At 39.8% G+C, this 26,233-nt stretch overlaps 1 protein-coding gene across 1 annotated transcript in view; it reads left to right on the forward strand.

The window, feature by feature from the left end:
• Positions 1 to 261: 261 nt before the first annotated feature.
• The window catches only part of LOC124259851 (cadherin-23-like), a 105,294-nt gene continuing 79,322 nt past the window's right edge, over positions 262 to 26,233 (forward strand). Inside the window, 17 exon segments of the mRNA XM_046694067.1 lie at positions 262 to 533; positions 13,141 to 13,218; positions 13,764 to 13,832; positions 14,132 to 14,295; positions 15,903 to 15,953; positions 16,519 to 16,614; positions 17,222 to 17,308; positions 17,514 to 17,630; positions 18,137 to 18,256; positions 19,097 to 19,175; positions 19,280 to 19,401; positions 19,754 to 19,948; positions 21,940 to 22,095; positions 22,826 to 22,990; positions 24,111 to 24,175; positions 24,885 to 25,119; positions 25,910 to 26,143. Coding sequence (XP_046550023.1) covers positions 13,164 to 13,218; positions 13,764 to 13,832; positions 14,132 to 14,295; positions 15,903 to 15,953; positions 16,519 to 16,614; positions 17,222 to 17,308; positions 17,514 to 17,630; positions 18,137 to 18,256; positions 19,097 to 19,175; positions 19,280 to 19,401; positions 19,754 to 19,948; positions 21,940 to 22,095; positions 22,826 to 22,990; positions 24,111 to 24,175; positions 24,885 to 25,119; positions 25,910 to 26,143 — 2,010 coding nt within the window. The 5' untranslated portion in view covers positions 262 to 533; positions 13,141 to 13,163.

Below are 26,233 nucleotides of genomic sequence, written 5' to 3' on the forward strand. Positions count from 1 at the left end.
TGCATGTTTAGGCAGATTGCAGTGCCTGGTTGCTATGTTCTGTTATATTATTACGAACAGGAGTCAGAGTTGAATAACCGTCCAGACGAAAATAGTTCCTCGAGATTCGACCGAGAAGCAACGTTGAAAATAACATATTTGCATTAAACCTTGTGGGAAAGACAATCAAGTCGTTCAACAACAGGTAACTGCTGTGCGCTTCCCACTTGGAGCGTTATAGCGCGGTGCATATTTGTCATATGTGATCTTTAGCACACTCGAGATACAGTATCGGATGTCTCACAATCACAGACAACAGACCTAATCAGCCACCCAACTTCGGGATGCGATTAGTATCAAGTTATGGGTGAGGCCGTTGATGTTCGCATCTTATCGGAGCTGACACCGTCCCTATTGTACACGGAGAAATATTCAGTGACGAATGACGATTAGGGTGGATTGTTATCTCGGAAGGACTTCCTAGTTCTTGGAAAATATTTCAGTCGGCGTGCATGTGATTTTGATCCTTCACAGGAAGAGTGTTAGCTGTAAAGGTAGGTGTACTTCAATATCATACATATGAATATTTCAGCGTTTAATATCATAGGAAGAGCGCAGTTTAACCTAGGCATTGGCAGGGACTCAGAGACAATATTGCTCATTGTTGAGTCACACGGCTACCATTCCCCACAATACGCAATGTATTTGACACGTGTAGTTCAATTTGTCATATGCTGGTCGTTTTTAGGGTTTAGGGTCATCTCAACCTGAGGGAGAATATCTAAAGATGACAAGGATATTGTGTCGCATTTGTTGCTGTGGCGTAGCCTGACTTAGGTACATGGATATTGTTTACAATGCCAAGCCTTTAAATCTACAAAATGTGACCACAGGCTGAATATGAGCTATGATGAATAATCACGGAGTATCAATACACATACGACACTTGGACGACACCTGGTGTCTCAAATCAAGCCACATGTGGATGTGATGCTGAAAGCAAGTGTCAGCCATCTTGAATGTTATTATAATTTATATGTTTCTTTTCCATTGTCCCATAACGTTTTCAGTGTAATTTAAAGGTTGTGGTAATCAGAAAGGTTTAGATAGAACTGCTTGTTTTCTTAAAACTTAGGGGTCCAATGTTCACGTAAGTTCAAGAAGTTCTTATAAAGTTCCTTTAAATAAACTATATTATATCCTGAATCAAATCCTGGTCATACATTATCACCTGAAACCGAGCGATGTGTAAAATATTCTACTCGGGGAGATCGCTAATGACAACTTTGTGAATCAATTACTTTTTGAGAAAACGTTTCTGTGTGAAGCCCTCTTCAATAAGGAAACATACTTATAAGTGACACTGATATTAAATTTCCAAATATTAACATTGTCGAACATCAAGACTGTCAACAGCGTAAGGTCAATGTTATACATGCGAGGTCAAATTCATTAGTTATGTAAATCATACCGTAAGTAGTAGTAATACCAGTGTAATCGATTGTATGACATATGAAGCTGCTACCATTCTGTACATGTTGAGAATCTGAAGGAAAAAGCGTTATCGTCTTGAGATTGTCAAGTTGGACCACCTCAGGCTTGATGACAACAGCTCGGGAGCACCTGCCACTAGGTTTTGATAAGTTGGTAGATACTTGGTTGGGGTCTGCTACAACCCAGGATTTCTTCCCGTGAGCAATCATAGCTTCAAACTACAGTATACCACGTATAAACGATTGTTTTACTGTCCTTCGTCGGCAGGTTTTTATAATATTATTACATTTCAATGACAAATGTTCTCGTCACGATATGGCTGAAATATTGCCCGTGTGACGTTAAATCTTAACTCACTCACGCTTACAACGAACTGCGTAATATAACGAACTGGTTCCTTGGTGTCTACAACTTGGGATCTATTGTCGTCGAAATGCATAGAAGGAACTTCTGGTGTAGTTAACCAAACATATTGTCGTCTTGAGTTTGTTATAAACGTTGTCTACCACACCTAAGGATGGAGACCCATACAGCCAGGGTCATTAGCCTAAATGCTTTCCCTCAATATAACACAGACAGGTAACTTTAGATGTGTTGTTCCAGTATTTACTCGTGATAAAGGTTTTGCATACATTTGCATGTATTTTGATGACACGTGCTAAATGAAACTTGGTCGACAGTTTTCCAAGTGACAAAATTTCAGTAGGTTCCATATGTATCCTTTGTTCATTATTCAATCACTTTTGTAAATGAGCTACTGTCTCAAAAAACTAATTCAAACGTGTGGATCACAGATTGTTCGTGATTCAAAAATGAAGATTAACACAACCTAATGTACCCAATGTATAATTAAGCAGGTTGGGAAGCCAACCTGAGTGTATATAACAGTTACTGATACGTATTTCACGTTCTCTAAACTTGAATACAAACAGCTATATTAAGGAAAACTCTGTCAAATTGTATTTCTTTGTTCATGCAGGGAGACTCTATAAGGGGGAGTGGTCACTCCTCGGAAAGCTCCTAAGCTATGCCTCGGCTCGTCACGTGACCAGTGTAGCCAATATGGCGGAAGCGTAGTTTTTAAGATTGAGCCCGGTTTATTTTCAACAGCTGATTACATACGCTGAGTGTTGTGACAACTGAAAACCTACATGTAGAAGATAAGTTACCTATTCTGTCACTTCATTTCAAGTCAAATAATTGTTATTAGTGTCAGTATAAGTACAGTAGCTTTGTAGTAAAGTTTCAAGTGGGCATGTTGTAGCTCACTGGCTTCAATTCTCAGTACACAGCGAAGAAAGACTAAATTATATCGCTAAAAACTTCTTTCACATATTCGTTTAATTTTTAGAAGGGAAATATACCTTTAGTTGAAAGGTGTTTGCAAGTAATAGTGATAGTTTTATAACTAAAAAAAATTTGTTAGGGTGTATTTGAGGTGTGTGAAAAATATGACATATCGCCGATCTGCCATTGAAATACTACAGGGCGTTGTTTGAGTGTTTCTAGTTAGTGTTCAAAAACATCTTTCACATACACCTTCAATTTTTATGAGGGGAATATACCATCACGTGAAAGGTGTTTGCAAGTAATAGTGATAGTTTTATAATTTAAAAAAAATTGTTAGTGTGTATTTGAGGTGTGTGAAAAATATGACATATCGCCGATCTGCCATTGAAATACTACAGGGCGTTGTTTGAGTGTTTCTAGTTATTGTTCTAAAACATCTTTCACATACACCTTTAATTTTTATGAGGGGTATATACCATCAGGTGAAAGGTTTTTGCAAATAGTATTTGACAAAACTGGAAAGGTGTTTACAGCGCTTTGTGATAGTTCTAAACTTTCTGTTCTTGAGGGGTCTGTGACAGTGTCAGTTAACATTCTGTCAATGCCCATGTCATTCCACACATGCAATAAGATATCTGAATTAGTTACTAATGTAAAAACATGTCTCAAAGTAATTTTTTTTTTGAAAATGGACAGCTGATGTTAACATATGTGTTCTACCGATAGTTTTGTGTTCTTTAACATGTTTGGGGAGGGATGGCCTTGGTGTATCATTTATTCTTTCATTCATTCACATATGTTCTTTTTCTTTTGTTCTTTTTCTTAATTTCTTTCATTCATTCACATAAAATTCTTGCTCTTAATTCATTCATTCATTCATTGTAAAATTCCGACTGATACAATACACTGGCTGAAGTACTGTTAAACGCAGCCGAAGTTGCGCTGGGACCGAACCAAGTCACTGTGTGCGTTGGAGCATGACGAGGCACACGTTAATTAGTACAAATGGTAAAGAAAGCAAGCGAGTGACCTATCCCTGTTGTAGAGTATCCCTGGTTCATGCAGGTTTTCATTGAATCCTTATATTTTGCTGCAGCAAAACTTGTGAACTTACAGTTGTAACTCCTTTGTGTTGGCTTAAACCAAAAAGTGAATGCGCTGTTAGCACTCTTTATGCTTACGAAATCACATCTGTTACAGGTGATGCTTTAATCATTAACCATATTCAGTGTCTCCATAATGGGAGCCTGATATCGGCATATCTGCCATTTGTCTGACAACTGGAATGTCTGACATCTTAGCGTCTGACTGTGGACATACTTGACATCTGGTTGTCTGACTATCGCCATACCTTACAGCTTGGTGTCTGACATTATGATCTGTGTGTCTGACAATTGGCATGTCATAATTAATAGGTGACAATAAGCTGGCAACTTCGTGTCGGACTATGGGCATTTCAACATGCATTCTGTTCGGGGTAATACAAGTAACGTCATTCGTTGGTTTCACATTATGCATTACTTTTCAACTCGCTGTTCGCATGCACAGAGCGTGTGAAAACTATCCACTCACATACTTCCGGTTTGGTCGTATGTTTATTGATAGTGTAAACGCTCCAAAGAAAACAAAAAATCAAAACAAATATTAATTTTTTGTCGAATACAACTGATCCCAATTGATTTATGAAACAGAGGCCGGGATAAGTTGAATAAATAGCTTAAGTTATGTTAACAAGTTCTTGTATAAAGACATCTCACCTCCACCGTCCTTCCCGCACATCCCCTTCTCACAACTAAACAAACACATCTCTGATGGAATTGCAACCAAAATAGGACATCAATTATTGAAAAGCAGAGGCAAATGGAAGTACGTACTCAGCTATGAACAGTTGGCACAACGTAAATAATTTTCATAACAGCTTTTATTAAGGGTGCATTTACACTATGGATAAACATACGACCATACCGGAAGCATGCAGTGGATATTTTTCACACTCTCTGCGCATGCGCACAGCGAGTTGAAAAGTAATGTGAAACCAACGAATTGAAAACCCTGAAACACACCTTTTACGTGTGTCTTCGTTTTCCTTCCTGAAGTAACAACATCCGGGTCAAGTCTTACGTTGCAATGACGTGAAGATACAATTAAGTGTGCTGGGTTTCCTGGAACCATATCTTAATGCTGAATAGAGCTCGTGGTGATGAATGCAGCTTACGCACGACCATGGGTGTTGGTGCTGACAATTCACGATTGAGCAATGGTTTGTCTTCATTTACTTTTGCAGCCTTGTGGTAAACATGTTTCTTTTAGGGTTTGATTCCCTGTCACGGTACAGTGCATGAAGCCCATTTCAGGTGTTCCGCATCGTGGTTTTGGGTGAATATTGCTTAAAGCGCCGTAAACCTAAACTCTCTCTCTCTCTCTCTCTCTCTCTCTCTCTCTCTCTCTCTCTCTCTCTCTCTCTCTCTCTCTCTCTCTCTCTCTCTCTCTCTCTCTCTCTCTCTCTCTCTCTCTCTCTCTCTCTCTCTCTCTCTCTCTCTCACTCTCTCTCTCTCTCTCTCTCTCTCTCTCTCTCTCTCTCTCTCTCTCTCTCTCTCTCTCTCTCTCTCTCTCTCTCTCTCTCTCTCTCTCTCTCTCTCTCTCTCTCTCTCTCTCTCTCTCTCTCTCTCTCTACAGGGTTCGGTAGTATTTATATCATAAATTATATAAAAATATTAGAGCCGTGACTATTTAGTTACATTTTGTCAACCCGGGCTGACCCATCAGTATGCACACATGTTATCATTTATAGCGATAACCTTATGTGTCTCCTTGTCAGTTGACGTTCGTAGAAAACAGAGTCACTTACACAGTTTAGTTTTCTGATTTTGCGACACCATCTCATCCATGTTAGAATACACAAAAAGTATATCTTAGATCATCAATTTCAGTATGTAGTGACCACGATATACAAAATGATGTTCCTAAACGGAATTCTTTTTTCTGATCTTAAAATCTCATTGTTTTGCGCTCTCACAGAGTGAGTCACTAACTGGCACTCATTTTACAATTAGCTTTATAATATTACCGTTATTTACATGAAACACATAGTTTAAAGCAGGTTCTTAGCACTTATAACGATTTATAAAAGTATTGAATAATACTGCCACACATGCTGGTGAAGGAAGTTGTAACTTTTAATCTGGAGAGTGTGTATCACCCTCCTCTCTAATCTTCTGTTCTTATTTCCTTAGAGGAGGTTCGTAACGTCTTTGGACAATTACATTCATTCAACAAATATAGTGCTATTGATTTTACGTAGTTTACGTGACTTAAATGCGCCAAGGAGAACTATCGTTCATGTAGTTTGAGTTTCAGTGAAGTTTAAGAGCAGTTCTTCAAATGTAATCGTAATTCAAATTGAAACGTCACTGCTGAGATAAGACAAACTGATTTTCAAACTAATTGTCCTCACACATTCTTGTCTTTTTAAAGTCATATGGACATTAATGTTTTCGTTACGTTAATAATATCATCTTATGTTACAAAAGCATGGATAGTGAGATTTAAGAAGATATGATATCTTCTCACTCCAACGGTCTTGGCAAATGGCAATAATATGGGTTCCAATGGTTGATGTGATGTGATGGTGTCGCACTAATATCGGGTACTATCTTTTGGTCAAATATGCTCGAATTCGGGGGATGTTTCAGATTGGTCGATGAGTGTCATTTTAGGTCTACTCAATGTTCTTACGCGCCTGTCAGTGACGCCCTAAAAGCAAATGGCAATAATATGGGTTCTGGTTGTGTGATGTGATGGTGTCGCACAAATATCGGGTACTATCTTTTGGTCAAATATGCTCGAATTCGGGGGATGTTTCAGATTGGTCGACCAGTGTCATTTTAGGTCTACTCACGATGTTCTTACGCGCCTGTCAATGACGCCCTAAAAGCAAATGGCAATAATATGGGTTCCAATGGTTGATGTGATGTGATGGTGTCGCACAAATATCGGGTACTATCTTTTGGTCAAATATGCTCGAATTCGGGGGATGTTTCAGATTGGTCGACCCAGTAATTTTAGGTCCACTCACGATGTTCGTATGCGCCTGTCAGTGACGCCCTAAACGCAAATGGCTTCACGGACCTACAGTGGTGATGTTTCAAAAGTATCAAAACCCAACAACGATCCTACTGCACGACCATAACGCCCATGGAACGATCATTAGGATGTCGATCATGGAAGGCGAGAGATAGACTCCATTCATCCAAAAACATTTGCCCAACGTCGATTATTCTAGTGCTTACTTTACTGCACGACCCCGTGACGTGTGAGTAAAATGTGGGATGTTCAGTGGACGTCGTCCATGCACATGCTATCTGTGTAGATCTGTGCACTCCTATAGCAGGTGCCTGATACAACCATTCTTTTATCTAAGCGGCAGTTTGCAACTCATATCTTAATCTGTCTTGCTGCTGACTTGTTGCCATTGGACGTCCAAAGTGGCTCCGATTATCGGTGTTATGCGTTTGTTGGTATCCTGTCCACACACTGCGAAACAGGGTTTGGGCAACAATATTCTGACGTTTGCCCGCCTGCCACATACCTATATATGACACGTGAACTATCAGAACATTGAGCACGTTGCATGATCAATACTTGCGTAATGATTTAATGTCCTTGACGAAATGCCTTAGAGCAATTTGGAAGAAGGAATATGCATCTTCTCCTTTGAGAGTCAATGGTAAACCATGCACATCATCCACCCCTTGCAAGTGCTGTCCGAGGTCACCTATTGCATGACTGTCACACTAGTGTTCTGAAGAGTAGTGTTGCCGGAAATATTATTGCCACATAGATCAATTACTTTCAGTGTCGGATAATTAGGGCTGCGCAATATAACCGGTTTACCAGTATATTTACCGGTTCAGACATGAAAACGTTACGTATTGCGATACGCTGATCGAAAACCGGTTTTTTGACTTGCAATCGGAAACTTCGTAACACTCGGAAATCTTCGGGTATTTCCTTTTTTCATTTGTGCCAAATATTATTCACATTTTTATTTTATCATGATTAAAAGTTGTTATTAAAGCTTAATCAAGCATGGTAATTTGGTTGTGTTTTTTGCTCTATAAATCAAGCATTACTTCGATTATAAGTATTTGTTTGTTTAAAAATACTTCATGCAATGTATTGCAATACATACCGCAATACATGCTTTTGCATTGCAATATATCGCAATATGAAAATTCTCTGCAATACCCACCCCTACGGATAATGGTGTATGTTCGTGTATTTTCTATCAAAAACAATATATCCATTACCTTTTTTAACAACATGTTGTTAAGGGGATATCAATTCAATACGGGCTAGATTTCTGACGGACGGTCGAGATTTACAGCTAGCCAGCACAATGGTTAGGCGAAAAGTTTAGATGTTCCATACATCTGAGTAAATTCACCAAATCTTCGTGTCTGGTCTGGTTAAATCCATTTTGGGCTGGTAACATTTCGAAGTTACCAGCCTTGATGTCTGGCTGGTTTTTGGCTTATTTTTCATACACTGTTGTTACATCAGTATGTGTTCCGAAGAGTTAGTTAGGGACTAAGGAATGGAAAGTCAAACGAAAGAAAATAAAGATAAAATGTCTTTTGATGCAACAAAATATTTCTGGTACATGTATCTATCTACGGAAAGCTGAGCGTGTCGTGTCGCAGCACGTGGAGTCGCCGGTAATACACATTATTTATGAATTATGTTTCAAATGGAATCAAATAGATGTGTATTTGTCGAGAGCTCAGTACTGATTATGTACAAGAGGACAATAGTATATGTTCTAACAGCTATCCATGGTTGACAAATGTACTTTATGTATCCACACGTGGCTCATGATTTACCTGAATGACGTAAAACAAAATATCCAGAGACTTTAATGGGTCTCATTATCTCTGTCAACAACACACAATGCGTAAAAGATTTTCATGCATTATGCCAAGTACAGTCTTATCTCATATACATGCACGACTGGTGCCAAACATAACCGACATGGCGAAGAGGTTACTGAAGGCCAATTTCCTTTGTCCTTTGTATCGTTGAAGTTTAATATCTAGTTGCAGATATTTATTACTTTAATAATAATAACTTTGGATATATATTCGGCGTCATAAATGAAGGGTCAAGCTAATGGTAACACTATTTATTATAAGTTGTACAATCTTCGATTTTGTTTGAAATATATACAACTCAATATTTTACAAACTGTCTTAACAGTATGGAGAGACACACCAGGCCGTAGAAATGTCATTATTACGTTCTTTAACGTCTGATACATTCTGTTACAAACGGCACATTTTTAATTCAAATTGTCAATATGGAAATCCACCTGCAACTTAATGTCAACGGTTTGCACGTGCAAGTAGCGCTAGCCATGGAAACGTGAGAAGAATACACATGCACTGATGCTTTTTCACTGTCGTTCACTGTTCAGTTATCTGTTGGAAATCGCAGCTTAAAATGAGACGGTTTTTTTACACTTGCTGAAAGGGGTCAGGCTATAGGCATTTTCGAATCTGGTCAAACTCAGCTGCAGGTTGCTGTCCGCTTTAATAAGTGTGAGAGTGCTATTGGCAGACTGTGACAGAGATATCAAGCCAATGGGTAGGTGGAATATGCACTTCGACCAGGTCGCCCTAGAGTCACAGCCGTCCGAGATGATAGGCACATGATTATCACTGCGTTACGTACCATATTCCTTAACGCAGCAGATCTTCAGACAAAACGCTTCAATTGTTAACAATGTAAGGATATCCAGCACCGTTTGTCGACGTTTAAGGGAAGCCGGGCTCAGCTGTAGGCGACCTGCAGTAGGTCCACAACTAAGGCCACGTCACAGGCAGGCGCGTTTGAGGTGGAGTAGACATCATGGCCGCTGAAATCGACGTCAATGGTCTCGTGTGCTCTTCACAGATGCAAGCAGATTCAATTTGTCCTTCCAGGATGGTCGGCAGGGTATTTATCGCCGCAATGGAGTGTGAATTTCAGATGGAACTGTGGCCACGCATAATCGATTTGGCGCGGTGGTTGGGGGTGGGGTCATGGTGTGGGCAGGGATTACTCCTACTGGACGTACTCCAGTGCACATGGTCGACGGCAATCTTACCGGACAGCGTTATCGGGACGAGATTCTGACTCCTATAGCAGCACCCTTCCTGCAAGCTGTTCATGGCTTTTATGGTCGATCCTCTTTACTTGAAGACGACAACGCTGGGCCTGATAGGGTCCGGATTGTCACGGAATACGTTAGGCAGCAGGCGTAGAGCGGATGGAGTAGCCAGCATGCTCGCCAGACTTCAGCCCAGTTGAGTATGCCTGGGATGAACTCGGTCGACGTGTGTTTACACGTCACCCAGCACCCAGGACTCCGCAGAGCTCTAGTAGAGGAATAGAAAGCGATTCCGCAAGCTTTCGTTATGAACTTGATAAGGACCCTGAGAACAAGGTGCACCTGTGTCCTGGACGTGCGAAGAGAGTACACAAGATATTGATTGACCTATAGCTAGTGCTTCATGTTTGTCATTTTCATTTTCGGGGGTTGGTCTATACAACTGAGGTATGCAAGTGCTGTTGGAACTTTTGGCCTGTTGGTCACGATTTGTCACGTGTGTCAACACATAACACATTAATAACACTCTTAGTTCTATTATTTTTTAGACACTTTTCTTTACATGTGCTACATATCATTTGACCCTTTATTAATGACGCCTAGTATATATAACACTGGTATCCAGTGATCACTGCTCAAAAGCGCTTCTAGGAGCTACATACAAAACTGCAGAAATCGAATTTAATATGTGTGAACATCTCGAGACTTCTTACAAATTTGGTGAACTGCTAATGATAAAATATGACGGAATTTATTGAGTGAAGATATTTTACATGTCATTTTTATCTTCTTTCTCCCGTGAGAACAGTGTAAAGACTCTCCTATCTGATTAACGATGGTCACTGTCAGATAATATTGTTGACGTAATGAAGACATCGTTATTGTCGAATAGAAAACATTATTGTTGCAGTAATTTAGACGCCATTGCAGACGTAATGAAACATCATTGTTGACGAAAAGTAAACGTAAATTTTGACTTATAGTGACGTATTGTACGTCGACGTTGTTGACGTATGGCCGGCATCATTGATGGCGCAATGAAAACGTCATTGTTGAAGTTTAGTAGACGTATTTCAGGCGTCTTAGTAGACGCCATCCTGTTTGTACCGTACTCTTTTTCAGAACGGTTGTCTATTTGGAAGACGTCTGCTTTACAGATTAGTATATATTTTCAGATAATAAATATTATTATAATATATGTGTATATTGTACTGGTATCAACACACGTTTCAGGACGTCTATATTTCCCGAGCAAGATATAATCAATCATAAGTGAAACTGTTTTCAGTTAATCTCAGTTATTAACAAGACTATTTATTCTACCAATAACTTCACAACTTTATATCTATACTGAACCGCAAAAGAAACGTCGCTTTCAAAACCAAATGCAACACCAAATAGGCAGACATGGTAAAAGGTTCCGTTATGACATTTGTGAAAATGAAAATGCACATGCATTCCGTGACAACCGTACCAATGAAAGCCAGTCTCAAACTCGCCTTAAATCATTTTGGTTTTGACACAATCGCCATGCCTTGACTTACGACAGATCAGAGGAACCAAGTCTTGGGGACGTTTGCAAGTTGGCCAGACCGCAAGACAAAAATGATTTCGAAAAAATTCCAATTTGGAAATATCATATTTCCAAAAATTCCAAAATTCTAAAAATGATATTTCCAAGGCTTGGGATTTTTGGTAATTTAGGAAGGATTCTACCTCTTTCAAGTTCTCCTCAACCCAAGGATCCCCATGCGTGTATAGATTTAACTATTTCACATCTTTTGTTCTTTTAGAGTTCTGTTCTTATATGATATACACAATGCATCTTGCATGTGACATATGTATTCATGAGACTGCACGGAGGGTAGCCAATCATTTTATTGTTCATGTTAGGACAATCTACCGACTGCAGGGGTGGTATCAGGTCACTAACAGCATCCAAGATCGTCCACGCAGTGGCGACATTCAGTTACATCGCAACGTCAAGACCGACAGATTGTGCGCCACCATCTGCGGGGTCGCTTCCCAGAACGACGGAAACAGCACGCACTACTATTGGGACTAACAATTCCTGTCCTCACCGCTCATCACCGCCGAAACCGACTGCAATGGGCAACTAAGCATCGAAATTGACGTTATCGACAATGGAGAACTGTGCTTTTATCTTATGAAAGCCGATATTTTGTTTCGACAGTCGATGGCAGAGTGAGAGTATGGCGAAGGCGTGGGGAACTGTTTTCCAATGAGTGTATTCTTGAAAGAGACTCGTGGGGTGGTCCAAGCATCATAGTGTGGGTGGCAATCGGTTTGAAACAGTTAGTTGACACTGTGGTGTTCCAGAATCTTGGTCCAGGATGAGGAAATGACGTGACAGCTGCTCGCTATATTGATTCAGTCATAAGACCCCACGTTGTACCACATTTTGGACGTTACATCTTCCAGCAAGACAACGGTCGTGCCAACACTGCCAGAGGTACATTGGACTTCCAACAACTTGCACTCAATCCGGATTGAAGTCCAATAGAACACCTTTGGAACGAGATTCAAAGAAAGACTGAATGGCCTCCAACCAAGGCCGACAACTGCGACTGGACTCGATCAGGCATTTCGCAGAGTAAAGACCCAAGTGCCCATGACCTTCATCGACTGGCTAATTCCTTCCATGTACAGACGATGCAACGCTTTCATCGATGCCCATGGAGGCCACACATAATACTGACTTTGGGGTATCTTAATGGTACCATTTTTGGTGATTTTGTTTGTTTGAAGTCTAAATGTTATCCCGAAAATGCGTTTACCCCTTTCAAATTTGAACTCAGTCCCCGTTTCGATGGTTAATTAGAGTGAATTTAAGTGTGTGCTTTAACAAACCGCTATCGGTGCGACATTTCTTTTTGTAGTTCAGTATATATATATATATATATATATATATATATATATGTCTGTGTATGTGTGTTTGTGTGTGCATATATATATATGAGTGTAGATTACTATAGGTGCGGTGCACTGCTTACCAATTACCCTTAAATGGTTGGCCGCGAAAGTTTCATTTATGTCTTTAAAACATCACTTGCTAATGTTATGGGGGATGTGAGGCCAGGCCTCGTCTTCAGAAGCAACGTTTTCATTTTGCACTGTTCCGAACATCTTCATCTCGATTGAAAAAGAGACAAAATGAAATGAAAGCTCGCCTACCCCCTTTCAAAGACGCCTGATCCTTTTGATTCCAGTTTTTCTTCAGGGCTGCACAAAGATGCCGGGTTCCAAATGGACACCTGTAGTTGTTCTGCTTGTTTGTCTCTGCAAGGGTGAGTCACGTAGTGTAGCAGCAGTGCACTTTAAGACGTAAATATTGCAGCCATGCATAATTGTACAGGTGTGTAGCAAGCATGGTTATCATACTCTTAAGATTAATTAGTTTTCAGTGTTTACTGCGGTCTCACTTAACGAAATGGAAAATAGTGATATTTAATTAAACTAAATCATTAGTCGTTATTGCCTCCTGAAAACCCATTCAAGTCAGCAAACCGTTTTGCAAAAAAAGTAATAATAAGTAGCATGGCAGTGTTTTGAAAATCAATCGGTATTACGTTACAATGCAACAGGAAGTGTAACGGAAGTATGGACCTTACCTTTTTCTGAGATCGAGGACGCAAGTTTCACATGACTCCTGAAGAAAGCATGACATGTTTGAATATTCATTGTCATAATATGTTTAAGAGACCGGATTAAGCCTATCATTTATTATAGCAATCTGAACTAAGTGTTTTTAGTAAACAAGGTTTAAAGTGTTATGTAGTAATATGTACTGTTCTTCAATTGTACACCTTCCTGAATTGTTCCTCCTTTCCAGCCGTTGATTGTTTGCCGCCAACATTTGACCGGATAAATTCAATACAAGTGAAAGAAAACAAAGCTAAGGGTATGTTGACACACAGAGGTTGTCATAGGTGAAGGCGATGAGGTCAAATGTTAGCCGTGGTTGTAGCTATATGTCGAATATAATGACATACGTCATATCAGAAGGCGCATAGCAGGTGCCTAAGTGTATGTCACCTTTAATATTAAAGAATCTGTGTGATTCTTATAACACGCGTGAGCACATATATTCTTATGCTCTGCATACACCAATGTTCATCACAATTGTTCATCATTTCCGAAAATTATAGAAGATAGTTTTAAAGTGTACAATTACAATGCACAGAGCACTATCTGTTCTAGATACCGCAATCGGTGTTCTGACTGTGAGAGATGTAACCCTTTCCCACATCACAGTGACAATGTCAACGACAACACAACAATACGTGTATTTAAATCAGCATACCAGCACCTCTGGCTTCTATAACGCCAGTATAGTTCTACAGAGACAACTGGACTACGAAACAGTAAGGATCACCTTATGTGGCATTATTATGTTGCATTACCTACGATATATATATATATACGCTGCTGTGTGTATGCATGTATAACGCTGCTATGGTGTGATGCAATGCTTCCAAACATACAGTTGGGTGTTAATGCGTCCCGTATATATTTATGCAGATAAGAACTTATGTCTATGTAGTATGCCCATTTATCTTCAACACACGGTCTCCTGTTGCACATGTTTCTTGATAGGATTTTTTCTTCATTTCTTTTGTTCCTGTAGTGTGTTTCAGTGCCATGATGCATAGATGCCTTGTGGTCCATTTTCTCCATGCCCTCTAATCGGATCACCACACCACATGAATCATGTACCTCTCTACTTCTAACAGTCATATACTTTCAGCTATAGTCACTAGTGACTGGTTATGCACATCTTATTGATTGATGATCACACTTCTCTGTAAATAACTGATTTAGTAGGATTATACGGGATCCATGTCTGATTTTTAGTGGTGGTCCGATTAATTGAAATAATCGAAGATTGGTCGTAGTGACTAAACGACCAAGCAATCGATCATAATTTCTCATAATCGAACACAAACAATTCTGGAACACTTGTTTTCATTAACAATACTTTTACATGGTTGTTTTTTTCTGTTATATTTCGTAAGCACTACAAGCTCGTTTCAAGTCATGATTGAATTTATCTTAAAGACTACAAGAAATTTATGTTCCTAACATACTAGTCATCCTTTAAAGATATGAAATGTTGCCCCAAAACACCCCAAAAGAACTACATGTTTTTTTCCTTATTTTTAAGCGCATTAACAAATTTCACAAATGACGCTAACCAATTAGTTTCGATGATTGATCGGTAGTAATGAACCAATCATCAATTATGAGATTTTAACCAATTCCCAACACCACACTGATTTTGGTATGGAATTTAGAGCCTGGCTGACAAAATTCACTGATCTGATTCTTTTTGAGCCGATAACAGCTAGGACTTGGTAAACCAATTACAACGAAATTTACGCGTTTTTTCACAATCATCTGTCTACTGTCCCACACTGCAATGTCCTATCTCGTGGTAAAGAAAGAATACACAACATATTAACATAATTATCATATGACAGCATTCGGTGTTTCTAAATTGCACATTTTAAATGTCGGATTGTTTACAGGACAACTATAGACTGTGTGCATAGTGGGTGCTACCTCAAGAGCAGGTCTCGCCTAGCCCCTGTACGAACACATGTTGTCAGGGTGTTATCCAAAACACTGGCAGTCTCAAGATGACGTCTCATCAGAAATGGGACTAAATCGTTGTCAGCAATGATTTTCAAAGATTTTCAAAGATTTTCAAATTTTCACCACTGCTCTGCTTTTAAAGTCCAAAGGAATCTGTTCTGGTTCATGATTTAGAGTGTTTATTCAATATCGTTGACATATTCGTATATCTGGTATCATTTCAAGCATCTAAAATTATCTAATTCTAAACCTGACACAAACACGAGTACGTTTATTGTTCAGTTTAGATCTGCAGAATTGTCCTCCTAATTGATAATGATGGAGAACAATGCTAATGGAAAAGGCCTTTGCTGATGATATCTTTTCTTCATTTCAGGATGGAAGCTCGCTGAAACTGCTCTTTACAGCCACCAACCCATCAACTCCGGTAAGTTGACTTGATAACTTCATGACAATCTGTTTTCATCCACCAAACCATCAATTCAGGTAAGTACGCTGGTTAACTTCATGGCAATATATTTTCATCCACCAATCCATCAACTCCGGTAAATACCCTGGTTAACTTCATGGCAACCTTTTTCTCTCATCATTAACTCATCAGCTGTGTTAGGTGAACTTGTTAACTACATGACAAACTGTTTCAAACAACAAATACATCAACTCCAGTAGATGATCTTTATCATACTGGTTATCTTCAGTCCATGACCTTGTAGGCAGCGTGTATACGCTCCACGTGTGCATTGACGGTGTACAAACAAAATGTGCAAATATCACATGTGTTAGTTCATGTAGGTATGTATAGTAACTGTATTTAAGTAACAAGCAGGAACGTGCATTTGGAAACTCCAGATTTAATTTATATACCAGTAATTATAACTGCTGTACTTTCACCCTGATCTTCAATTATTTGAATTCGAACATCAAGTGACTAAAAGTCCCAACAACCAAAATAGTGGTACAATATTAACACATGCATGTTCAATTTTGTGCAGGACGGAGTCCGTCAAATTGTGACAGTCATCATCGAAGACGTCAATGATGTCCCCCCACAGTTCCTGGAGCTGCCCTACTCCGTCTCTGTCCCAGAGGTTGTATAACTTTTGTTGTACTCGTCTGTCGTATTACTCGCTTACAATGATTTTACATGTGGTATATAGAGATTATAACACGAGCAAGTGCATCATATGACTTACACGAAACAACTGTGAAATTTTGCACGAGTTTCGTATAAGTCGTATGGAACACTTGCTCGAGTGTATTAATTTATTATCAAATTTATTCATGTACATTTGTGCAGTAAAACACTGTAAGCAAGTGTGACGGCCCTGTTAACTGACGTCACATTGAATTATTTGATGACGTCACAGATGACGAACTACAGAAACAATGGTTGCTAGGCAAAAAGTGATATGTGCACATGTGCATATATGATATATATGACACTGGTTTTGCTTCACCAGTTGGATAATGATAAGCAATACTAACTCTTTTTCACAATATCCACAGAACGGCTTTTGACAAACGTCAATGGTGTATTATAATTCTCAAATGCTGAGTAATGCGAGAATACATACATTACGAAGTTTTTGAGCTCATGGAGGCATTCCAAGTTTAAGGAGTTCTGGTCGACCTGTTCCCATACCTACCAGTATCGTTGTGAATTATACACTCATTAAGATAACTTGCTCATTTCAGAACGAATCCATCAGCACTGTCATCTTCACAGCCATTAGTAGGGATCCCGACACAGGGATAGGGGGTTTAGTTAACTACACCATGAAGGTACATGCTAGTCTAGCCTTCATATAGTATCAAACAATATTCAAACATTCAGAAACTCAATATAACAATATTATGAAGATTGTAATAGCATGACCTTTCCAGTCAAATGAAGTGAACCTTAGCTAAATACTATGGAGTAATTGAGTCAGATCCGTGAAATGAATATATGAATGAATACCCTTTGACACTCATCTTTCGAGTTTAGACATCACATGCGGATTACACAAGCAAGTTTAATGTATCCAGTACTGGGAACGTGACACTGATTGGAGGGCTGGACTACGAAACTCTCAGTTTCTATCAGTTTACAATCGTTGCCACTGTAAGTATTTGATAATACCAAACTTTTTGTTCAACTGATGTTTTACCCTACTTATTGCTGGTCCTAAGAACTATAAACTGTGTGGAACCGACACGATGCACCCACCAGAGTAAACCTGTGAGGTGAAAATAATGTATTACTTAAACTTAAGAGAACCTCTTAGTATTGCCTTTAGTGCAAGATCAGGGGCTCCTTTCACGAAGCAACCTTTACTAAGGTTAACCTTAACTCCCATTCTTTAACATTGCACTAAGGTTACCTTAGTGACTTACGATCACCTTAGTGATTTTGTGAAAGGATCCCCATGTGACGTTACTAAATTAACGCGTGTCTCAGAAAAAGTATGCATTTGGGAGGCCTGGAAACAATGAAGTATGAACCAGGCAGCTCCATAATTCATATGTGCCCATATATTCATGTTCAGCAGTATACACTCATGGTCAGTGTACACCTATAACCATGTAACAGTTGTGGTACCCTACTCATCATGTATATCCCCCTGCCAGGATGGAGGAGGCCTGACCAGCGAGGCCCAGCTGTTTGTGACTGTAACAGATGTCCAGGACAGACCACCATACTTTACTGGAGGGCCCTACTTACCTCATATCTGGGAGGACCATACTGTGGTGAGGATGTTTGTATTATACACCAGTAGTTGTTTGTGACTGTAACAGATGTCCAGGACAGACCACCATACTTTACTGGAGGACCTTACTTACCTGATATCTGGGAGGACCATGCTGTGGTGAGGCTGTTTGTATTATACACCAGTAGTTGTTTGTGACTGTAAGAGATGTCCAGGACAGACCACCATACTTTACTGGAGAACCTTACTTACCTGATATCTGGGAGGACCATACTGTGGTGAGGATGTTTGTATTATACACCAGTAGTTGTTTTGTGACTGTAACAGATGTCCAGGATAGTCCTCCATACTTTACTGGAGGACCCTACTTACCTCATATCTGGGAGGACCATGCTGTGGTGAGGATGTTTGTATTATACACCAGTAGTTGTTTGTGACTGTAAGAGATTGTCCAGGACAGACCACCATACTTTACTGGCGGGCCTTACTTACCTGATATCTGGGAGGACCATACTGTGGTGAGGCTGTTTGTATTATACACCAGTAGTTGTTTGTGACTGTAAGAGATGTCCAGGACAGACCACCATACTTTACTGGAGGACCTTACTTACCTCATATCTGGGAGGACCATACTGTGGTGAGGATGTTTGTATTATACACCAGTAGTTGTTTGTGACTGTAAGAGATGTCCAGGACAGACCACCATACTTTACTGGAGGACCTTACTTACCTCATATCTGGGAGGACCATACTGAAGTGAGGCTGTTTGGGGTTAACATCAGTAGCTGCTAAACAACTAGTCGTAACTAGACGACTACATTATTGTCAAGTGTCAGAGAACAGTTTTATATGTACAAGTATCAATAAATACTGTTTTCAGAACAGCAGCGTCGTAACCATCTCGGCACTTGACGGAGACAGAGGCAACCCCAACAACATCAACTACAGGATCACAAACGGTATTTATGTTTCATATTTCTCAGTAGATGAGGTAAATGAACTTCTTGATAAAGGTATGCTCGTACAGTGTACATGTTTGTGATGTCCCCCTTATATATTGAAGGAACGTGTCCTGGATATTTCAACGTCAACCCAACAAGTGGATCCATTGACCTGATCAAGGATGCGGACAGAGACAGCGGGATAGTTCTCCAGAACAACGGGATATGTGTTATCAATATCCAGGTGAAAACTTAAGTCATAAATAATCATACCATATTTGGTAATCATTAGGCCTGAACTGCACAGATGCTCTTTGCTTTAACGTCACGATTGCTACAAGAAGCCCGAGCACTTTGACATGGTACATATAAATTATATATAGCACGGAACATTTTACTATCCTGTTATGTTTAATGCTTTATCTCACACAACCGTCCGGGTGGTAAGCTACCCCGATGTTTAGACTGCATCTTCTTACGCCGTAAGTGTGGTTTCGAATCTCTGTTTTTGCATGTGTGGAGACATATTTTGATGTCCACATTATGTGTAAGGACCTAACGATACAATATGTAAAACATGTATCTCTGTGTTCAAGGCTGTGGAGGTGACGTCCTCGGGTACATTCGGTGCTACCGCCAACGACACAGTGACCGTGACAATCAAGGACAAGAACGATAACTCTCCTACGTTTAACAGCTCCCACTACGAGGCAACCATCCAGGAAAACATGCCGGCAGGGATACCCATCACCTTCACGACACAAACAGTACATGTGGAGGATTTGGACCAGGTGTGGGGACACTATGAGTCACAATATGCCTTTGACACTCCTATAACGTTCTCAAACCAACGTTTTCATTACCAGACTTATATTCAGGTCAATGCTTTTATGCTTTCGTCTTAGTAAGCTGAGTTTTAATGTGAAGTTGTTATCTACACGAAGGCATATTTGGTGGACAAACACCCTGAGACACTTGCAATTTCATGAACTTAGTGAGTGAGTGAGTGAGTATGGTTTAACGCCGTTTTGAGCAATATTCCAGCAATATCACGGCGGGGAACACCAAAATGGGTTTCACACATTGTATGCATGTGGGGAATCGAACCCGGGTCTTCGGCGTGACGAGCCAACGCTTTAACCACTAGGCTACCCACCGCCCATGAACTTAGTAGTATCAAACTCTACAATGATCACCATGAGCAGGAAATATATTGAATTGGGAACATTTGTAAGTTTTAGAATATCATGCTGTTCTTATCACCACCACCTCTATTGTTTTTAACTGAATATGTACAAGGAATGTCGTCATTTGATATCAAATGCTCAAATTTGAAACAGTTGAATCGATTACCACACGTCATTATTATTCTTTACATTTGTGCTATATTTGCACGTTCTTATTAAAGCACCTGTCATTTAGGGGTTTGAAATACATGACATTTAGTCTGCTTTGTCACCAGAAAGTTTTTGTTTTGTTATTGTTTTTATTGTTCCCAATACAAAAACATGATGAGTACAAGCACATAGAGGAACATGTGCACATACAAGCTAGTGGGCTCAAAAGCGATATAGTACACTAAGTACATTGAATATCAATATCAGTGATATGTTTTTGTTTAACAGTCATTCAGGGTTAAATTTAGGGATGAGAGGAAACCATTTGACTATAATGCTTCAATATTATTATTTCTTCTGGAGATGAATGAGTCAGTGGTAAATATGTCTTTCAATATCCTTAAGTAATTATCAACTTTTGGAATTGTTTTTTGTCCAAGAGCAAGTGTAAATATATCTCTTAGCAGATAAGATTATGTGGTTCAGTAATGGGTTCTTACCTAAAAAACCAAACCAGATCAAAGATATTGTCAAATTAAGTATTTGGATACGTTTCGTAATCCACTGTTCAAGTTTCTTCCAGAAAGTTTTGGTTTAGTCACATTCCCAGTATACATGGCATAATATTTCAACAGAATCATTACACAAAGAACATATTGTATTGTCCACCAGATTCATTCTTAAAGTTCTTTTTGGTATAAACAAATCCGTGCAGAAATATATATTGAAAATCTAACAGTTTCACATCTCTTAAATTCTTTCTGCAAATATGAAAAATCAGATGCCAATTTAAATCAATACAGTCAAATAATGTTTCCCATTTTGGGCACATGTGAGATTTAACATTTTCAGATAACAATTTATCATAGAATAATCTTGAACCTTTTCTTGGGGATATAAATCCTTTTGGAGTGAATTTATTGTGAGGTCATTAATGTTTATATATCTATGTTCCAAGGTTCAGGTAAAAATATATATAACATATCCAAGATCTAAGTGAGTACCTTTTATATCAAATTTAAGCTTCAATTGATCAAAGGATATAAATCCATGTTCATCACAAAGATCTTTGATCGTCAAGATTCCACTTTTAGCCCAGTGACTAATGATTTGATTTGTCACCAGGAAGTTACCCAAACAGCGATTGAAGTCTTCCATAAAATTTCAGATATTCATCGTTTGAAATGTTTCCTATTTTATTTGCAGTAAATTGGTCAATTTGATTTTCTTGTGTCAGCTGAAAACTTGTTTTTACACTTAATGCGCATTTCCTGTTATACCATATGTTATTCCATAACTGATACGATCTGGATGTTTCTTGACATTTTTGACAATGTTCGACTAAATGGATAAATAGCATTAGAGCAACCTGTTTCCTCCTGTCGAGATGTAGTGAGATATCACCCTTATGCACTGTAATGTCAGGCATATTTCTTATTATAAAGGGGGACAACGCCAAGCTATCGCTGACACTGGATTCATATTCATCGACGTACTTTGAGATTGTCCCGTCCACGGTCCAGGGATCAGCAAGTCTGCTGATCAGAGTGAAGGATAACACCATCCTGGATTATGAACAGAGACAGAACATTACACTGACGGTAACACAACGAACACATCTACTTTTGATAAATACAAACACTTTGGTGTCTGTATTAGTAATCAAGACTTGCGAAGAAACAACATATTAGCTCTCCCTTCGTAATATTGGGGTGGTGTAGAAATGTACGGCCTTGCATCATCTATCATCTCATGATAGATAGGTCTCGAACTGTTATACTTTATATAGAGGTAAAGTATTGATTTCTCCAACGGACTTTTGCATATAAGCTTCCGGACCCGTAAAGTTCCTCACGGATTAGAACTGGTCTTCAGCAGCGCATATTTATCGTAAGTTGCAACTAACGGGATCGTATGGTCAGGCTCGCTGACTTGGTTGACACATGTCATTGGTTCCCTATTGCGCAGATCGATCATGCTCATGCTGTTGAGCACTGGATTGTCTGGTCCGGACTCGATCATTTACATACCGCCACCATATAGCATAGTGCTGAGTGCGGCGTTAAACATTGATCATTATCAAACATTTGTTATCAGTGTTGACTGAGGCACTGCGTTTAATTACTGAACAATATAATATTACACGTATCACGAGCTTGGAAATAATATTTCTTCCTTGAGATTAAAATCAGTGGAGTGGATGAAACACTCTTTATTGCTGCAAATTTACATTCTCCGGTATTTAATGCGCTCCAATACAAAATCGTTATAATGCTAAGAATTGTTTGTGCAGATAGTCGCACTTTATCTTTTTACCCCGTAAATATCCAGGTTTGGGCCAACGAAACCTCCACACCAGAGGGAAACAGTGCATCTACCACCATTCAACTGAATATAACAAATCAGAATGACAACAGTCCCAACTTTACCAGGTCAGACTACAGCGCATCTGTCCGGGAGGGTAGCAACGTCTCCACATCTGTCATCACCGTCAAGGTATTTGTAACAATGTAACATGAAACTTCATGCACATTGCCTACATCATCTGTCCAGGGGGGTACCATCGTCTCCACATCTGTCATCACCGTCAAGGTATTTGTAACAATGTAACATGTAACTCCACGTACATTGCCTACAGCATCTGTTCAGGAGGGTAGCAGCATCTCCACATCTGTCATCACCGTCAAGGTATTTGTAACAATGTAACATGTAACTCCACGTACATTGCCTACAGCATCTGTCCGGGAGGGTAGCAGCATCTCCACATCTGTCATCACCGTCAAGGTATTTGTAACAATGTAACATGTAACTCCACGTACATTGCCTACAGCATCTGTCCAGGAGGGTAGCATCGTCTCCACATCTGTCATCACCGTCAAGGTATTTGTAACAATGTAACATGTAACTTCACGCACACTGCCTACAGCATCTGTCCAGGAGGATAGCATCGTCTCCACATCTGTCATCACCGTCAAGGTATTTGTAACAATGTAACATGTAACTCCACGTACATTGCCTCCAGCATATGTCCGGGAGGGTAGCAGCATCTCCACATCTGTCATCACCGTCAAGGTATTTGTAACAATGTAACATATAACTTCATGCACATTGCCTACATCATCTGTCCAGGGGGATATCATCGTCTCCACATCTGTCATCACCGTCAAGGTATATATAACAATGTAACATGTAGCTTCACGTAAACTGCCCGCAGCTTCTGTCCAGGAGGGTAGCATCGTTTCCACATCTGCCCTCACCGTCAAGGTATTTATAACCTTATAAAATGTAACTCCAAACACACACTGCCTACAGCATCTGTCCAGGGGAGGTACCATCGTCTCCACATCTATCATCACCGTCAAGGTATTTGAAAGACTGCAACGTGTAACATTACCAATGCTCTCGACAGAACACTAACAAGAAGGTAGAAGCTCACCCACATCTGTCATCACCGTCATAGTGTTTGTAACAATGTATAACATGTAACCTTTACCCACACTGCCCACCTAATTTGACCAGATTAGTAGTGGTCACGGCATTTTTAACAATGTAACATGTAACCAATGATTTTAGATATATACCCGAGAGTATGTTTTGACCTTTTACTGCTTTGCAGGCTCTAGACTACGATTTGCCAAACTTTGGAGCTGTCAATTATTCACTACGAGGTGACGATGGAATGTAAGCACACATTTTTAAAGTTATATTTAACTTAAACACTTATGTCATAGTTTTGAGATCTGATATCTATATACTTGATATCTGTGACCTGAGAAACAACTCCTGTTAAATGTTGTTCTGTTGTGTCCAGAAGTCTGAATTTTTATCAATGTAACAAATATCTTCCGACATTTCAAGTTACACTTTGTAGTTTTTGATGGGTGGACAGTGCATCAGTTGGTGGTGACTACTACTGCACTAAAAGTCAGTGAATGAGTTTAGTTTTACGCCGTTTCTATCACGGTGGGGAACATCAGAAATATTATACTCATAAGGGGAATCGAATCTGGTTATTCAGCGTGATGAGCGAACGCCTTAACCCACAGTCGGACTGCGCTAATAACGTCCTGACCATACCATCTTCAACATAAATAATCAGCACAATATATGTTGAAAAATTGAAGCTCTTTAGGTCTTCGTTTCGGAATGTATGTAGAGAGAACGAGCGAGAAAAAGAGAAGGGGCGTAAGAAGGAATAGGGACATACCTGTAACAGTCTGGTTATGACTGTCATTGGCATCCCTAACACTGATGACCAACGCCAACATGTGTTCGCGGTCAATGTTATCTCCAGCTAGCACATCTCCAGTGAGCTCGTCAATGCGAGAGAGAGTGGGAGAGGGACTCATTTGTATCAGAAGAGACAGTTTCTGTGACATCTCTGTTCAAGGTTCGCCATCGATCCCTCTGGCCTGGTAACTGTGGCCTCTGACCAGCTGGACAGAGAGACCAAGTCTGTGTACTACATATCGGTGGAGGCCACAGACCCCGGAGGATTGAAGGACACCGCTCAGCTCACTGTCAACATCACGGACGTCAACGACAATCGACCGGTATTTGGAAGGGACTACGACGGGTATTTGAAAGAAAATGATACCTCCTTTAGTAGACCCATTACTGTCTCGGTACGTATAATGTGACATGCTTAATGTATCTTCCTTTAGTTCGCTTTGGATTTTAATGTGGCTTGTTGTTAACGTAGTCAAAGTGGTATTATGAAAGTGCTATGCATGTTTATCCTTTTATATCTGTCAAGATGTCCACAAATCAAAGCTGCATACATGTTCCCGTAGATCGATCAAGATTCCTCTTGTCATAGTCAATAATGAACATCATCTGACGATTGTTCCTTTTTTCTAAAATGAGGGAACTTTATCCCTTACAATCTGAAACACAACATGGGTGTCAGGATACACATGATACAGGTCGTCCAACTCTGTGTGGATATGTACGTGTGTATCTACCATGTGTACCTTGAAACCAGTGTTCTGTTTCATGTTCTTAAAGATATCTATAATGCAATCAAAATACTTCTAAATGATCTTCAGTTTGACACTTCAGTTACATTGAAAATGTCATTATGAGTGACGCTCAGAAAGCAACTGCAACTGATGAGACAGCATTGATATGCATGGGTCCTCAGAGGGATTCGAAAATGGAAACTGCACTTAATGAACGTTGAAATGTTTTTGTGAATGGGAAACAGAATAGAAAACAAATTAATGTAACATAACAGACATAGCGTAGAAAGCAACAATACCCTCCCATACCCTCCAGCCGCCCCCACCCCGACCTTTCCGCCGGTATCTAGTGTAATACAGTCACATTCAGTTATGCTATAAACAGGAACAGGTTACATTTACATTGTATGGGGTACATGGTTAGCTACTACTAGAACCACATGCTCGCCCACAGGCCACAGACGATGACGTCGGGGTCAATGCCCAAGTGACGTACAGCATCAACCGGACCTACCCAAGCGGCCTCGACGCCCACTTCGCTGTGGACGGCGTCAGCGGTGTCCTCTCTGTGCCCTCTCCTCTGGACTATGAAACCGTGAACAGTAGCCTGGTCGTTGTGTCCGTAAGGGCAACAGACAACGGGACACACCAACTCTACTCAGATGTTAACGTGACACTTACATTGCAGGTATATGAACAATTATGACTCATCGTGAAGAAATATGTGTACCAAATTATTGTATGACTTTACTGGAGTATTTGTTTGAAAAATATTTTT

Source organism: Haliotis rubra, unplaced genomic scaffold (genome assembly GCF_003918875.1).
Source record: "Haliotis rubra isolate DU_JTF1 unplaced genomic scaffold, ASM391887v1 Scf74, whole genome shotgun sequence".
NCBI classification, from domain to species: domain Eukaryota; kingdom Metazoa; phylum Mollusca; class Gastropoda; order Lepetellida; family Haliotidae; genus Haliotis; species Haliotis rubra.